The 17,622-nt window shown below is 43.2% G+C and overlaps 1 protein-coding gene across 2 annotated transcripts in view; it reads left to right on the forward strand.

Moving 5' to 3' along the window:
- The window catches only part of PCSK2 (proprotein convertase subtilisin/kexin type 2), a 272,641-nt gene that overhangs the window by 188,944 nt on the left and 66,075 nt on the right, over positions 1-17,622 (forward strand). For both annotated transcript variants that reach the window (XM_047853203.1, XM_047853204.1), the window contains one exon: positions 11,459-11,535. In XM_047853203.1, coding sequence (XP_047709159.1) covers positions 11,459-11,535 — 77 coding nt within the window. The remainder of the gene's footprint in view (positions 1-11,458; positions 11,536-17,622) is intronic.

A 17,622-nucleotide genomic window follows, 5' to 3' on the forward strand; every position in this document is an offset into this window, starting at 1 on the left:
CAAAACTATGCTGTTTGAAAAATGAATGGATCACGCAAAGTAAGAGATGTGCTTCCTGGCCCTTTAGTGAGGTGTGTCCTGGGTGGGGGTTCAATTATTGGCTCAATTTACACACTTGGATTTAGACAAAATGACCCACAGACATTGTAGGGTGTAAGTACACTAAATTGTGTATTTACTTCAATTTGCTAGGTATTTTTCTCTTTTAAGCAACGCATGCAATAGAATGTGATGGTTGTGTTTCTTCTTTTTTTTTTAATGTTTATTTCTTTTTGAGAGAGAGAGAGAGTGCTCGTGCTAGCAGGGGAGGGGCAGAGAGAGGGAGACAGAGGATCCAAAGTCGGCTCTGTGCTGACAGCAGAGAGCCCGATGCAGGGCTCGAACTCATGAACCGTGAGATCATGACCTGAGCTGAAGTGGGATGCTTAACCGACTGAATCACCCAGGTGTCCCTGTAATGGTATGTTCTTATGCAGAGCGGCAAGACTGCATGGTTAGAGGAGAGGCCTTTCTGAGTCAGACTGTTTATTTATTTATTTTGAGGAAGAGAGAGAGAGAGAAAGAGAGAGAGAGGCAGGGAGAGAGAATGCTAAGCAGGCTCTGTACTGTCAGAGACTCTGCCTCCTTTCATCTTTGTGACCTCAGGCAAAATACTCAGTGTCTCTGTGCCTCAGTTTCCTTGCTCATGGAATGAGAGTGATAAGAATATTGTCTACTCCCTAAGGATGTCGTGAGAAGCTGACGCATGCAAAGCATCCGAAAGAGCCCCTTGCACAAAGCAACCACTCATTGTGTGTTACCTGTTGTTATTATGGCAAAAAAAAAAAAATTTTTTTATATAAAATCAAGTGTTATGCCATGAAAATTTTGTCTTCCACCCCAGACCCCATGACGCTCCCTAGAGGCAGAGTAGTATATAAAGGTTCTTAGGTATCTTTCCGGAAATACTGTATGCATTTACTATAAAGAATATGCTTTCTAAGCACCTGGGTGGCTCAGTGGGTTAAGCGTCTGACTCTTCATTTCGGCTCAGGTCATGATCTCATGGTTCGTGAGTCTGAGCCCCGTGTAGGGCTCTGTGCTGACAGGGTGGAGCCTGATTGGGATTCTCTCTCTCTGTGCCCCTCTTTCTCTCAACATAAATAAATAAACTTTTTAAAAAATACTTTAAAAATATCCTTCTCTTCTGTGCAATTAGGAGCTCACAAGGCTCCTACACCCTGCCTTTCTTTTAATTTTTTTCAAATGTTTACTTATTTTTGAGAAGACAGAGTGCAGGCTGGGGAGGGACAGAGAGAGGGAGACACAGAATCTGAATCAGGCTCCAGGCTCTGAGCTGTCAGCACAGAGCCCGACGCGGGGCTCGAACCCATGGACCACAAGATCCAAAGTCAGATGCTTAACCGGCTGAGCCACCAAGGAGCCCCTACACATTGCCTTTCTTACTTGACAATACTTGTTAGGAATGAGCTCATGATAGGCTTGGTCCCTCATTCTTTGCTGAGCCTGCAGAGTTTGGCATCTTATGGAGGCCCCATTGTTTATTTAAGTCAGCCCCACTATTGAACATTTACAATCATGCTGCCAGGAATACACTCAAAAGCAAATGTTTCATACATGTGCAAGTATATCTTTAGGATAAATTCTTAGAAGTGGGATGGCTGGGTCAAAGAGTCTGTGGATCTTTTATTTTGGTAGATATTGCCAAATTCCTCTTCCAAGAAATGGCACCAATTTGCACACACAGCTCTCTCCCCTCCTTCTCAGAAAACTATTTTAAATTCATAAAACAAAATACATGAAATAATCAAAGAAAGCAACTGTATTGAGACACAGTTATCCACGTGTAAGAATACAAGTGTGAAATGGTAATACGTATCATTCTTTCTCAACGTGTTGAACAACAAAATCTCGTGGCAGGTAGGAGTGAATAGGAAAAATATTTCAGCGTATCTGCAACAACTGTAACGTGATATGAAACTACATGCTGGTGACAAGCTCCCAGGTCCTGCTAATAATATCGTGGCTTGTAGCCTCCATCCATAATTGAAGGAAATGCTAAATCTGACTTGGCAGCTAGTGATAATAAAGATGTAAATTCTTTCGGAACAAGTGAGGGACCCTATCAGTGGAACCGAGCCAGCCCTCAGAGATTAACTGTGGTGAGTGGCAGCTTCTCGTCAATGCAGCAGGTCAACCCCAGGAATTCACACTTTCAGGGAAGCTCTTAAATTTTGTGGGTGGGAATCAGCCTCATCTAGCCAAAACCCATTTCATTGGCCTTCTGAAGTGACAAGACAAGTCAAGATGTGGACAGGCAGGGATAAGTCTACAGAAGCCACCAAGGATGTTGCTTTGACTGTTTCTCAGAGATAGCCCTACCTCTTCCTTCAGTACACCTGCTCTCCTATCCCCAGGGTTTGGGAGAATATTAAATAAAATAAGAGAATTTTAACTCCTTTGAAAACAAAAAAGCACTCATTCTTTGTTTTCATGTTTATTTATTTTGAGAGTACGCATGTGTGCAAGTTGCAGAGGGGCAAAGAGAAAGGGAGAGAGAGAATCCCAAGCAGGCTCTGCGCTGTTAGCTCAGAGCCCAATGCGGGGCTTGATCCCACAAACCGCGAGATCGTGACCTGAGATGAAATCAAGAGTCAGAGGCTTAACCAACTGAGCCACCCAGGAGCCCCTAAAGGGCACTCATTCTTAAGACTCTGTGTTAACCATTGGGAATCAATATTATTTTCTCTTCTTATGTGTAGTGCTTAGAACCTCTCTCAGATCTGCTGATAAAAGCGACCCTGTGGGCCAAGGAAGGAGCTGTTTAGCTTTGGAAAATATAAAAAGTCTAGTGGTCCAGGACACGGTCTGGGGGCATGGTGATCCTTGCCCGGCCTGGCTATGATGCTGCCTTGTTCTCTTACCCCGAGAATACTCCAGTGGCTAGAGAAATTACTGGAATTTACCAGAGCAAGAAGGAAGTGATGGTAGGAGGCGTCAAATCAGAGAACACCCCGTCACTGGAAAAATGCACAACTCTGGCAATCTTAGGAGTATAACAGAAAGATTTCAAACAATTTTCTGACTATGCATCTTTTTTTTTTTTTCAATTTTTGAGTGCTGGAGAAATGTTAAATTTCATTAAGTTTTACGGCCAGACTTAATATAGACATAAATCCCTTTAATGTTGGTTTCAGTCAAAAGTGAGCTGAACATTATCGTTAAAGCAGCGCATGTGGGAGAATTATTTGAGGAAAATCAAAATAGGCACAGTTGGGAACATTCAGCCATGACCATATTAGATGCAAGCAGCAAAATTCTGTAGGCTCTAAAGGACTGGGCTATTTTGCTGCTCAGTTTCCATACAGACGAGCTTTGTTCCGGGGCAATATGGTTGCAGTTTGCAAGTCTATCTGGGGAAACTCATTTCTCTCTCATTAGTCCAGGAGCGCAGTGCAATTTCAGCTAATACGGTTACACAGCTCCTAGCTGGGTTATTTGGTTAAATGCCTTCAGGGAAAGTAGCAAGGCATAATAAAGGGACCAACGAGACAGATGTACTTTCTTGTTCTGAGTGCCTATAGCTGTGGGAAATCTCATTGGCGATTAATCATATCCCACGCTGTACTCATAAACTCCTATCGTTTGAGATATTATTTAAGTGTGGTATTACCTGACATTTCACAGGGCACACCTTGTCTCCCTGGTCCAATTTCTTTGATGTCTGAGCTTACAGATGACTCTAGCTGGGGAGATCCACTTGCCATGGTTCTTGGACATGGTAGCACTTACATGCATTTGTGTGGCATTGATGAAAACGCTCCCTACTGGTGGGTGAGTTGCAAAACCACACCCTCCTTCCGGGCCAGCAAATTAGAAAATGTGTTCCCTTCTGGGCAAACAAATGAGAAAAGAGTGCCCCCACCCCAAGACAGGCCAATTCTTTTTTAAAGCCCCACCCCAGGGCACACAGCTTGTGGAGTCCAGGGCAGCCTTTAATTCCTCCCCTTGGACATGCACCCTTATGCACAACTGTGCATGGGCAGCCCTGATGAAAAAAAGACCACATTCCCAATGTTGTAGTCAGACTACAGAGGTTGCTCCTCGCGCTCTAAAGAGGTCTGTTCACTCATAGCCATGGATCCCCACGTTACCTCCCTTGGCCTATTAGGAAAGCTAGGTATTGTCAGAATGTGAGCACAGCATCATATTTCAAAATGAAAGATGAGTATGGCCTTGTGTCACAGACAGGACACTTGTAGATGGAGAGACAAAGACCTAGAGGGTTGTTGCCTCTAGAAACAGCCTTCAACCAGTGATGGACAGGGAGATGGTGGCAATAATGGTGAGGCCTCCCTACCGTCCCAGCCTTCTGCCTCCAAGAGTGCCCCTACCAGTTTCTGACCATAGTAACACCCGATGACCCACCTTTGATTGGCATGAGACCCGGGAGACATAAATGTCAAACTCTTAGCAATGTAGTAAGGCTAGTTTGTATCAAATTCCTTTGCAGCCCACCTAGAGAGAAGAGGAAAGGGGACGGGCACGTCTCAGAGCAAAAGGGGGCCCTCAGGAAGACGAGGACTGTGCAAGATGCTATAGTGTAGGCCTTGGGCTCTCAGAGGGCAGCCTGATTTGGCAAACTCTATAAAAGTAAATATTTCGAGATTTGTAGGTTTCTGTCACAACCGCTTAAGTCTGCTGTTGGAGTGTGAAAGCAGCCAGTGGCCACTAAACAAATAGACATGGTTATGTTCCAATAAAACTTTATTTACAAAAACAGGTAGAGGGTCAGATTTGGTACATACCGTATTTTGTGACTCTTGCTATCGGTGATCAAAGAGAGTGAAGGACACAGAAGAAGTAGGAGTGAGAGAATGCCCCCATTTTTGGGCAACACACTTGCCAGCTTACATCGATTCTTTCATTCTACCCTCACAGCAACCAGGTACTTACATCTTATCACCTGCATTGTAAAGATGAGGAAACTAGGGTTTTCAGAAAACAAGATCATTGCCAAGACCAAACTGCTTAGGTTTGACACCAGATCTGTCTGACTTGAATGCCTCTCTCCCTTTCTCTAGTCCAAGCTGATGCCTACAGACACATTTGTTGTGTACAACCCCAACAGGGACAGTCTGCGGGTCCCAGAGGCATTAAATTCCAGATCTGGGGGCAAGAGTGGCAGTGCGGGAGCCAGGTTCAGTCTCGGGGAGTCTTAGAAGCTTCTCTGTGTATGTGAAAGCCAAGGGGCATGGTTGCCACTGGGTTCACCGCCAGCTTTCTCGGTGAGACCAGCTCTGGCATCCGACATGTGCCATTTGTCGGCCTGTGACTTTGATGTCTGCACAAAGGCAGCACCTCGGACATGAGAAATCAGAAGATTACTTGAAAATAAGTAAGTTCCTGTCCTTTCTTAGCTTAATGTGCAGGCAGGCCACCTGGTGGAAAGCTCACAGTACAAACAACAACCAAAGTCATAACTATTAAGCTTGCTTTCTAAATTTTTTTTGGTGTTTATTTATTTTTGAGACACAGAGAGACAGAGCATAAGCGGTGCAGGGGCAGAGACAGAGGGAGACACAACATCCGAAGCAGGCTCCAGGCTCTGAGCTGTCAGCACAGAGCCCGATGTGGGGCTCGAATTCACAGACTGTGAGATCATGACCTGAGCTGAGGTCCGACGCTTAACCGACTAAGCCACCCAGGTGCCCCTGAAACTTCTTTTCTAAGTACTAATCTAGACCTGCTTTCTGACCCCACAGTCAAATATTCAGAAATTAAGCCCCAGAATTATTAAATACCAGAGGGTTTATTTTTTCCTCCCACTCTCAACTCTTATAAGAGAAACAAGCCATTATCAGAAGTTTCTTCCAGAAATAACTTCCAGGGCAGCCCTGAGGTGGGTTTGGATTCAGTCCAGGCTTCTCACTTTCTGCACGACGGGACAATGATAATTCAAGTTCTTCATGATGACTCTGAATCATCCTGATCCTGAATCATCCATGATTAAATTATGTTTGCTAAACAGTTAGTATTTTCTAAAGCAAGAAAATAAGACTAATGGGTTTCCAAAAGAAGTTATGGAAGAATCCAAACCAAAACAAGCGGCTGGCTTAGCCTGGGATGACCAGAGCATTCAACTTCCAGAGACACCACTTCCCCCTAAACGTCCACGTTATTGGCTATTTTAGAAAATTCCAGCATAACTCAAGCCCCATTTAATTTCTTCCTGTACACAAATAATTTTATGGAAGGCAACATTGTAACTCAAATCAATAAATGATTCGGTTTGGGCTATAAAAGTATAAACAGAACACTTACAAAAAATTGCTCACTGTTCTTTCTGGCCATAAACCATTTGATTTTTGGCCAAAAGACATGCCAGAGCAGCCACTTGCCTTCCTCGATACTCAGCCTAGACTCTTCCACAAGGAATTAAGCATTAGTCACCAAATTAACTAAAAGACAACAGCAAAAAAAGTTTGTAAGTCATCAACCATTTCAACCTTCACAAGTGAATTTGACCCCTGACAACACACGGTCTTTCTCGTCTTACAAAAGTGGGCTCAGGGTTCCACGGATTCTCGGGTGCCAGTTCTGCCATCAGATCTCTTCAATGTTCCCCCCGGCCCCACCCACCTCAGGGAAAGCCATTTTCTCCAGGACCAGGAATTGGAGGCAAAAAGCCTCAGCCCAGATCACAGGTAATAATTATAAACCAGAAAAGTGAACCCGGGTGAAAGCATGTGACGTGGGCAATCAGGCAGCAAACACAGAGGTGCAGACCAGTTCGATTTTTCTTTTCTCTAGTGGAATTTAACTTCTTATCTGCCAGCCTGATGGCACTCGCTCAAGGCAGAAATTTGACCTTGGTCAGTTCAGGGGGTGCCCCCCGCTCCTGTCTCCAGAATTGTCCCTGAGCTTCAAAGGACCGGCACAGCGCTGAGGATGCGGGGTGCGTGCACTTGCGGCTCGCCGTCTGTGCCCCTGGATTCCACTCTTGCATCCCCATTCTCACGGATTGGTTGTCACTTCGTGCGGATCCTGCCTGAACCCTGGATCCCCAGTGTCCTGACTCCCGAGCTTTCTAGGCCAGCTGATTCTTACTGCCACACTCTCACCCCTGTCAGCCTCCCACAGAGTATTCTGTTGCCCACTGCTCCACACTGATGGCCAAAGAAATGCAGAGTGGGGCCACCCCAAGTCCCTGAACGCAGACGTCCCGGGGAGCCGCTGCTGATCTGCAGCAACACAAGATGAGTCCCCTGTCCCCAGATGAGTCCCAGACCCCTCCGACTTTGGACATTCCAACCCCCATCCCACTCCAGAACAAAAAAAAAAGAGGGCTCCCTCTGAGAGCCCCACAATAGCTACATATTGAATGTTCTGTCCAACTTGCCTTACGCCAGGCAATTTTTCTCTCCTCTGTAGAGAAACAAACCAGGTTTAGCCTACAGTCCTCCCAGTCTGTTGCTTCGGCTTCGACTCCAGCTTTGAAGCCCCAAAGAGAAAGTATGAATTTGGGTTTCTCTCGACACTCCATCTACCAACTCTACCTAAGAATGCTCTTGTCTCAAAAACTCAGAGAAGGTTAGGGTAACCAAACATAGTAACTATTTCAAAATAGTATCCCTCAAAAGGACTGAAATCCAAACAGTTCAAGAAAAGTAAAAAAAATAAAACGACACACAAAAAAAACCATGCCTGATCTGAGAGTGTCTCCCAGAGACGGGAAATAGAGACCAGAGAGAGAATTAAATTTTTTTAAAAAGGTAAATGAGTGTAGTTTGGGACCAAAGGGGAGAAGGAGGAACAGATAATTTGGAGCCAATCATTATGGCCAGAGGAGACAGGAAGTTGTCCTCTCTGATGACCGGGTGTTAAAGGAAGACCTATATTCTAGAATAAAAGATAGGCTTATTGGGCACAGAAGATGCATTGACCCAAACTTCCAACAGGGTAAGAGAAGGTAGAAAATGAGGGATTGATTTTTGATAGGTATGAAGTTTCAGTTATGCACATGAGTAAGTTCTAGAACTGTGCTGTGCAACACAGTCAACAATACGGTATTGTGTGCTTCACACTATGTTAACAGGGTAGATCTCATGTTAAATGTTCTCACCGAGACAAAAACATAAATAACACACAGACACAAAAGAACAAAAGGAAATTTGGGGAGGTGATGAACATGCTTTCAGCACCTTGTCTGGGGTGATGTTATCATGGGTGTAGGCACATGCCCAAACTCATCACGCATGAAGTATAACAATGCCTCAATAATGCCAAAAATTCTTAAATTAAAAAAAAATTAATACCATAAACAAAAATAAATCCAATATGGATGAAAGAACTAAATGTGAGACCAGAAGCCATCAAAGTCCTAGAGGAGAAGACAGGAAGTAACCTCTTTGCCATCTGCTGCAGCAACTTCTTACTGGACATGTCTCCTGAGTCAAGGGAAAGAAAAGCAAAAATAAACTACAGGGACTCATCAAGATAAAAAGCTCTGCACAGTGAAGGGAACAATCAACAAAACTAAAAGACAACCTTTGGAATGGGAGAAGATATTTGCAAACGACATATCTGATAAAGGGTTAGTATCCAAAATATATACAGAACTTATAAAACTCAACACCCAAAAAACAAATAATCCACTTAAGAAAAGGGCAGAAGACATGAATAGATGTTTTTCCAAAGAAGACATCCAGCTGGCCAACGGACACATGAAAAGATGCTTAACATCATTCATCATCAGGGGAATACAAATCAAATCCACAATGAGATGGGACACCTGGGTGGTTCAGTTGGTTAAGCCTCTGACTCCTGATTTCAGCTCAGGTCATGATCTCACAGTTCATGGGATTGAGCCCCCATCTGCCCTGACAGCACAGAGCCTGCTCAGGATATTTTCTCTCTCTCTCTCTCTCTCTCTCTCTCTCTCTCTCTCCCCCCCCCCACCCCTCTGCCCTGCTTGCACTCTCTCTCTCCCTCAAAATAAATAAGTAAACATTTAAAAAAATGAGATATCCCCTTACACCTTTTGTCAGAATGGCTAAAATTAACAACACAGGAAACAACAGGTGTTGGCGAGGATGTAGAGAAAGGGGAATCTTCTTACACTGTTGGTGGGAATGCAAATTGGTACAGCCTCTCTAGAAAACAGTATGGAGGCGCCTCAAAAAGTTAAACATAGAACTACCTATGATCCAGCAATTGCACTACTTGGTATTTACCCAAAGGTTACAAAAATACTGATTCAAAAGGATACATCCACCTTAATGTTTATAGCAGCATTATCAACAATAGCTACACTATGGTGAGAGCCCAAGTGTCCATCAACTGATGAATGGGTAAAGAAGATGTGATATAGATAGATAGATATAGATATAGATACATGTATATAGTGGATAAAGAAGATGTGAGATATATGATGTGAGAATATTACTCAGCCATCAAAAAGAACGACCTCTTGCCATTTGCAATGGGGTGGGTTGAGCTAGAGAATACTATGCTAAGCAAAATTAGTCAGAGAAAGATAAATACCATATGATTTCACACATGTGTGGAATTTAAGAAACAAAATAAGTGAACATAGTGGGGGGAAAAATAGAGGCAAACCAAGAAACAGACTCTTAACTGGAGAGAACAAACTGATGGTTACTGGTGGCGAGGTGGACGGAGGTGGGTGGGATGGGTTAAATGGGTGATGGGTCTTGAGGGCACTTGTGATGAGCACGAAGTGTTGCATATAAGTGATGAATCATTACATCCCACACCTGAAACTAATATTACACTTCATGTTAACCAACTGGAATCTAAATAATAAAAACTGGAAAAAAAATAAAAACACAAATTTCAATCATCGTTTCACTATATGCTAACTAATTTGGATGTAAACTTTACAAAATAAAAAATAAAATAAAAAAACCCCACAAATTTCAGGGTGATGTCTATCCCAAACACAACATTTATTTAAATAAATTAGTATTGGGGCACCTGGGTGGCTCAGTCGGTTAAGCATCCGACTTCGGCTCAGGTCATGATCTCGCAGTTCGTGAGTTCAAGCCCCGCGTCGGGCTCTGTGCTGACAGCTCAGAGCCTGGAGCCTGCTTCACATTCTGTGTCTCCCTCTCTCTCTGCCCCTTCCCTGCTCATGCTCTGTCTCTCTCTGTCTCAAAAATAAATAAACATTTTAAATAAATAAATAAATAAATAAATTAGTATTATAATTCTGATTACTACAACTACTGGTGACTAATAGCCCTTTGTCCATCCAGCAAATGGAAACGCAAACTAATGGAATTCATCAGTTTGCTTTTAAAAACATTATGCCACTGATACATAAAGTTTACAGACTAAAGTGTTTTACCTCATAAAAGGGCACGATTCCTGAAAATGTCTCAGGACCCATGAAATCAGGAAATGCCCACACCGGAATATATACCTAATCCAGTGCTTTCTAGCCAAATGTATACTGTGGGCCAGGAAGCCACCTGGGTCTCTACTGCAGAACTCAAAAACAGAACAGAGAAAAATGGGATTCTCATTCTGAGCATTCCAGGCAAGCAGAGAAAGCAGTGGGAAGGATGAATTAGTCTCCAAAAGATGGTAGATCATTTCCCATCTTGGGCCAAAATAAAAGGTCGGCCAACTAAAGACCTAAATGGAAAACTATTTAAGTGCATATGTAATTGATTTCTGGGGGGGAAAATCTCTCAAGGGGAAAAATGGAGGTGTTAGATGCATAGAATTTAAACTTCTAACCAAATACTGTAGGGAGTAGAGTACTCCCCGTTCATAATTGTGTATTTATTTGTTTGGTCATTTGATTGATGTCTGTGCCCCAGCTAGGCTGTAAGTTACACAAGGGCGTTCCCATATCTGGCATAATCACTGGAATATATTAGACTCTGATCTGTGTTGAGTGACTCAGTGAGGTTGATACTGTGCTGATGTTAGGGGCTTGGGCAGGGGTTTAACACCCATAAATATAAAGGACCCAAGCCTAGGTCAGTCTGAAGCAGGGAGCCTTCTGCACAAAGCAAGAAAACTCCAGAGATTGCCTCACTTGTGACATAAGACCGAGAGCATTCTGACCATCAAGCCAAGGAAGCATAACATAAGTCCTGGATTCTAGGTGAAGCCCGTTCACCCACAGATGGTAACTCAACTTAAAATGGAGACAGTCCTAGAGAGCACAGGACTCAAATTTGCTAGTTCATTGAGGGCCTGAAGCAGAATGGAATGAGGAGGTCTGGGAAGAGGATAAAGGGAGGGACAGAGATCCAAGGACACACCAGCTCTGTCACCCCTTTGCAAGGGCTGGCCCAGGGAGGAACATTAACACAGCACTCCACAGAGGACCTGTAAGCATCAGACAGTCATGTCTTGAAGCATCCTCTCTGGCCTGTCCATCTGGCTTGACTGACCTAATGAGACGCCTTGTGTTTTTCAGAACGCGGAAGCGAGCTATGACTTCAGCGGCAATGACCCCTACCCCTACCCTCGATACACAGACGACTGGTTCAACAGGTATACTGGGCCTCGGGGGCCGCCTTTGACTTTAGATCTGGGGGTTTTGTTTGACTCTGTTTTGAAAACTTGGCTATTCCCAGAAAAATAATCTTAGTGCTTCCCTAAATTATACTGTGATTTTTCTCCGTCATAGCTACATTCTCTAAATTCTTGGATTTTGTTAATATGGCAATGTTCCTCTAGAATGGTCTTGGACTATTTTGTTTGGATGAGTTGGGAGTTATTTGCCACTTTATTAAAGATAGAAGATGGGGCGCCTGGGTGACTCAATCAGTTAAGCATCTGACTTCAGCTCAGGTCATGGTCTCATGGTTTGTGAGTTCAAGCCCGGCACTGGGCTCTGTGCTGACAGCTCAGAGCCTGGAGCCTGCTTTGGATTCTATGTCTCCCTCTCTCTCTGCCCCTCAGTCTCTCTTTGTCTCTCTCTCAAAAATAAATAAACATTTCTAAAAAGACAAAAGAAAATAGAAATAATAAGAAATCCTTTTCAACCCACCATAAGATGATAAAAAACATGCTCGCTCCACTTGATCTGTTGAAGACAACTGTTTTGGCCCTCTGCTCTGTTTCTATGTGTTTTGGAAAAATGCTTCTGCTGTAACCTTATAAGGGCTCACGTAGTTCCTTGCAACGGAGCAGTAAGCATAATTGGCAAAGGTTTGAAGTATTTTTTTAATTGAGGCACAATCGACATATGACATTATATCAATTTCAGGTATACAACATAGCGATTTGATATTTGCATATGTCACAAGATGATCACTGCATTAAGTCTGGTTAGCATCTGACACCATGCATAGTACCAAAGAAATATTTTTTCTTGTTGATGAGGTCATTTAAGATCTATTCTCTTAGCCATTTCCAAATACGCAATGCAGTGTCATCAACCCATAGGTTCGAAGCATTGCTTGGCGTCCTACCATGTTAACGTACCCAATGGTCCATCCAAAGGTGTGACTTTTCTTCCACCTGTTTTGCTACTAAACATGTAAACATGCAGTCTCTTTTTTCTCCAAGTAAAATTCTTGCCTTTACGGTTGATTGCATATGAGAAATATTGAGAAATAAAGTCTTGTGGCTTGCTTACTCAAAATCAGCTAGGTTTTAAACCTAGCGCTTCCCTATTATTGATGTTCCTGGGTAAATTTCATAAGAACATGTGAACTTCAATTAATGGTATAACAATATGTGTACATCACTCTACTCATTTCTTTCACTTCCATGGCAAACGCGTGTAGGCAAAATAAATGTTGCCGTTCTCTGTTCGGTGAGAAGGAAACAGGCTCAGAGAGGTTGTGTGTCTCTTCCCTGGTCAGACTAGGATGTGTCAGAGCCAACACTTGAACCCAAGCTTCAGACAGGTTTTTAAATCCAAACTGTACCATTCTTTTATAAGCAACATTTTTATGATAAAAGACACAAAGCATGATGGCCAGACTGGCCAGATATGGGTCTCCAGCGGACCAGGTGACTTATACTCTGTCCCTACAGTCAGCAAGTTGACCAGAGTGTGACTGGGGGACACAAAAGGGCACATGAGTTGGGGGTTTGGCAATTACAAAACATGCAGAAAAGAAGAAAGGAGAAAAACCAGTCACATTTGCAACATTTTAAAAAAGATCATTACCTATGTTCAACAGCACAATTGACTCTTCATCAGCTTCTTCTACGACAGCTTTAAAATTATCACGTCGTGTTCAAAAGGGTGTGCTTAGGACATGAGGGTGTATCCCAAAGGTCTGAGAACTTCTGACATGAAGCATCTCATACCCTCCACAACTTACAACCCGACCTCCTAACTTACCCTTAGCAAATAAACCCTTTTCAGACACAGAGATGTGAAGTCCCCAAACAGATGTCACTAAGCCAGGGGCAAGACCTAACGGGTAATGGTGGTTTGGAACATTGCACTGAGGAGGACCAAGAGGGGGTGCCCGGCTTCAACATGACTGCTTACCAGTTGTCCACATGACAGCAGGGCAGGAGCAATACATGTGTCACTTGTTCTCTCTACAGCTAGTAGGTACTAAATTAATCTTTGGTGGATTGATGCAGGCACAAAAATATAACCAACACAATGGTCCCCTCCCCGCCCCGCCCCACCACGGCCCATTTTCTGAACCCAGCACAACCACCCCAAGCAAGTCTCCCTGTGTGATATGCTGTAAGAATATTCTTTAAACAAACAAACAAACAAACAAACAAACAGAATTGGCTTCTATTTTAAATACTTTCATTTGCAAACTTGTTCTTGAAAGTTCAACTTTAAACTGGCTAAAATCGTCTAACTAGGGCGAATTAGGGCTTCTTGCAACACAATTCTTCATTGTCGGTGGTAAAAATTCCCCAGTGTCCGATTGCCTGAGACACAGTATAATGAATCAAGCATGTAGGATCTTTGCTTATTAGGAAGCCACTGACTCAAGACACAGGAGCCACTTTGACCTATAAATAGGGCTTTTCCCAATGATCAAGTCATATTCAAAGATCCTTATCCACCATCTTGTTATTATAAAGACTGGATGGTACCAGTTCAAATCATGGCCTCTCGAAACATAATTATTATTGTAAATGCTTATGGAAGGAAAGTGGGTCAAAGTCCAAGCCCACACCACTAGCAGGACCTGTGGTCTGAAAATTTGGGTCCTGGAGATGATTCCTTCTTGGCCCAAGGAGAAGTTGAATATAACATCCTATCCATGCGTGTAGGATAAGTTTATTCAGAATTCCCTCTGGGTGAAATATTTTCCTGGGATTTTCTTCCATATAACTTAGGGCTTGGGGCAGGAGGAAGGAGATGAGTGGAGGAATACAGAAAATAAAATGGTCATGGGTTAGTAAGTGCTAACGCTTATCATGGGTACATGAGATTTCTGCCTACTTTTGTAGATCTCTGGATTTTTTTTCCCGTAATAAGAAGTAAATTTAAAAAGCATGGGGCATAATTTAGTTTGGTATTTATGAAACTATTAGCTTTGATATGCAAGCTTCTGAGGAGCTTGCAAAATGTCCTATGAGTGGAGACAGATGCCCAAATCACCACAGTGCTAAGCGTAGCTAGGGCTAAAATAGCAGCTTATTAAGCAGTTACTGTGTTTAAGGCACTGTTTTAAGTGCTTTGCATGTATTAATTCAGTTAATTCTCATAATAAACCTTTGAAATAGCTATTATCAGGACACAGTGGGTTGAGTGCCCGACTTCAGCTCAGGTCATGATCCCACGGTTCATGGGGTTCGAGCTGCATGTCTGTGCTGACAGCTCAGAGCCTGGAGCCGGCTTCTGATGTCTCCCTCGCTCTCTGCCCCTCCCCCACTCACACTCTGTCTCTCTCTATCTCAAAAATAAACATTAAAAGAAATTTAAAAAAAAGAAAGAAAGAACTCTTATCAGGACTATCCCCATTTTGAAAATGGAGGCATAGAAAGGCTAAGTAACGTGGACAAGATGATACAGCTAATACGTGGTGGAGACAGGATTTGACACCAGTGAGGGGGTCATTATACGCACCGCCTCATAACAAAGATGCCTTGGAGAGTATGGAGCAATGCAAAATTATCTCTAGCCAGAGAAGCAGAGATAGGCTTCCCTGAACGGGTAGCATTTGCTCTAGGATTTGAAGGAAGGTAACTGGTAGAGTTAAGGGGTATATTCCAGGCTGAGGGTACAATTTAGGTGAAGGGGGGGAAACGGGAGGTGCAGACACGTTCAGGAGGTAATCTGGACACCTGGCCTGGGAGTTACAGCCCGGGACAGGGGGCAGCATTCTAAGAAGGCTTCATGGAAGAGGTGTGCATCACGCAGGCTTTAGGAGAAAGGAGGAGAGATTTTGTGATTGGGTCAGAAACTGGGCCCGAGGCATAGATGAGGACCCTTCTCTCACCTCACTCAGGGAATGTTGCTGCCCGAGGCTCCGGGAGTCTTGAGCCACCACCTGCCTTTGGCTGGAACTGTGTTCACTGCCGTGCCAGCATGAGTCTCTGGCCAGTTCTGCAGCCACGAAGGCATGCTGGTTTCTTCAGGTGCTCTCCTCTGGGCGTGAGCACCTTCAAGTGTGCATTTCTTCAAGAACCTATTTAAAACTCCCAGCCAAGGACCGTTTATGAAAGCAAACTTCATGCATATGCAGAACTGCTTTTAGAGGATGGGGATATTAGAATTTCTTGCCCGGTGCTAAATTTGACTTTGTAGGATTATTCCTTTTCAAGCAGAGCAAGTGTATTTATTCTACTGTGAACCATTTAATAATTACATGCAGTATCTGAGCTCTAGAGATATATTTGAAACACAGTTGAGAAATTTGCAAAAGGAGTAAATTTCCTCCTAGCTTGCAAGCAGGAAAATACAGATGGCCAAGCAAAGCAATAATATAGTAGTAATAGTAATCCAAATTGCAAAAAGGTAGAAAATCATGCACATTTAATGAACCTCACTAATATGCAGAACAGATATAACCGACTTCCTGTGTGGTATCAGGATCTAGCATGACATGTTTTTCTTCGCTGGCATTCAGTAAATGTTGATTGGCTGGTTGATAGATGGGCGGCACACCTTGTCAGCCATGCCGAGATGCCACTTCAGAGCTTCCCGCTTCCTCCGAGGTTTGCAGCCCACGCTTTGTCAATAATTTTCCAGCCTTGCTCGGTTTTAGGTCAATGTTTGGTGATGCATTGCAGATCTGTATTCCATTACCGTGCTGCTGTCCATAAAAATCCCTCTTGCATAGCATTTCTTTGACAGGCATTCACCACTGAAATGTCATCCCTGCCATCGGCAATATTTATGGAGCATCACAAGGGTGCAGCACGCTCTATCTATTAAGCCCTAAAGAGTAAGAGATTTGGGATTCGATGCAATTCGTGGCCACAAAAAGTTTACTATAAATTCAGGGAGAGAGAAGACATTTATTGCTCAAGCAACCCAAATGGGGGTGAGGGAAGGAAGAACGATAAATGGATACTGAGGAACATTTACCTCCACGTGGGCTCGTGTGATTGATAGCGTTAGTTAAACCTTCCAATAAGAAAGATCTAAAATAAAAAATAATAAATAAATAAATAAATAAATAAATAAATAAATAAATAAAAAAGGGGGCGCCTGGGTGGCTCAGTCAGTTAGGCGTCCGACTTCGGCTCGGGTCATGATTTCACAGTCTGTGAGTTCGAGCCCCACGTCGGGCTCTGTGCTGACAGCTCAGAGCCTGGAGCCTGCTTCGGATGCTGTGTCTCCCTCTCTCTCTGCCTCTCCACTGATTACACTCTGTCTCTCTCTGTCTCAAAAATAAAGAAACATTAAAAAAAAAAAAAAAGAAAGATCTTTAGTGATTAACTTTTTTTCTTATTAAAAGTCATATTTCATTTTGAAGAACTCTATGTGACAGGCCAAAAATGAACATGTGGGAAAAACGGCCATCTCTGGTTGGTTATTTGCCCATTGATGGAAACCAATATTTTACCCTGGTGACATTTAACAGTTTAGAAATGCATGAACATCTTTCCCGTCTGTCTTTATGAACTGATTCTGAAATCACCTCCTGGATAATAAAATTTAAACTGCTTTCAAAGACCTAATCTAACTTTTTCTCTCATGTGAGCTTTGAGAAAACCTCATAAGCCCATATTAGTTCAAATGTGGCTGCTTGTAATCAACTGTCTCTCTATCCAAATCAGAGCACAGTGAAATCCAACACAGTTTAACTTTGTGAGCTATACTGAGCCATTGGAGAAATACCATAGAGTTGTTTTTTAAAGTTTATTTATTTTTGAGAGAGAGCATGGGCGCACCTGTGCACAAGCTGGGAAGGGGCAGAGAGAGAGGGAGAGAATCCCAAGCAGGCTCCATGTTTGACAGCTCACAGCCCCATATGGGGGTCAATCTCACAAACTATGAGATCGTGACCTGAGCCAAAATCAAGAGTCCAACGCTTAATCGACTGAGCCACCCAGGCACCCCCACAAAGTTGTTTTAAAACATTTCTGGTCCCTTACCTGGATTAGGCAAGTCTTCATTATTTAAATTTCCCCCCTCAGCTAAAAGAAATAGACATAACACAGATTTGGGGGTTATGGAGAGAATTGTATAGATCA

This window comes from Prionailurus viverrinus, chromosome A3 (genome assembly GCF_022837055.1).
Source record: "Prionailurus viverrinus isolate Anna chromosome A3, UM_Priviv_1.0, whole genome shotgun sequence".
Lineage (NCBI taxonomy): Eukaryota > Metazoa > Chordata > Mammalia > Carnivora > Felidae > Prionailurus > Prionailurus viverrinus.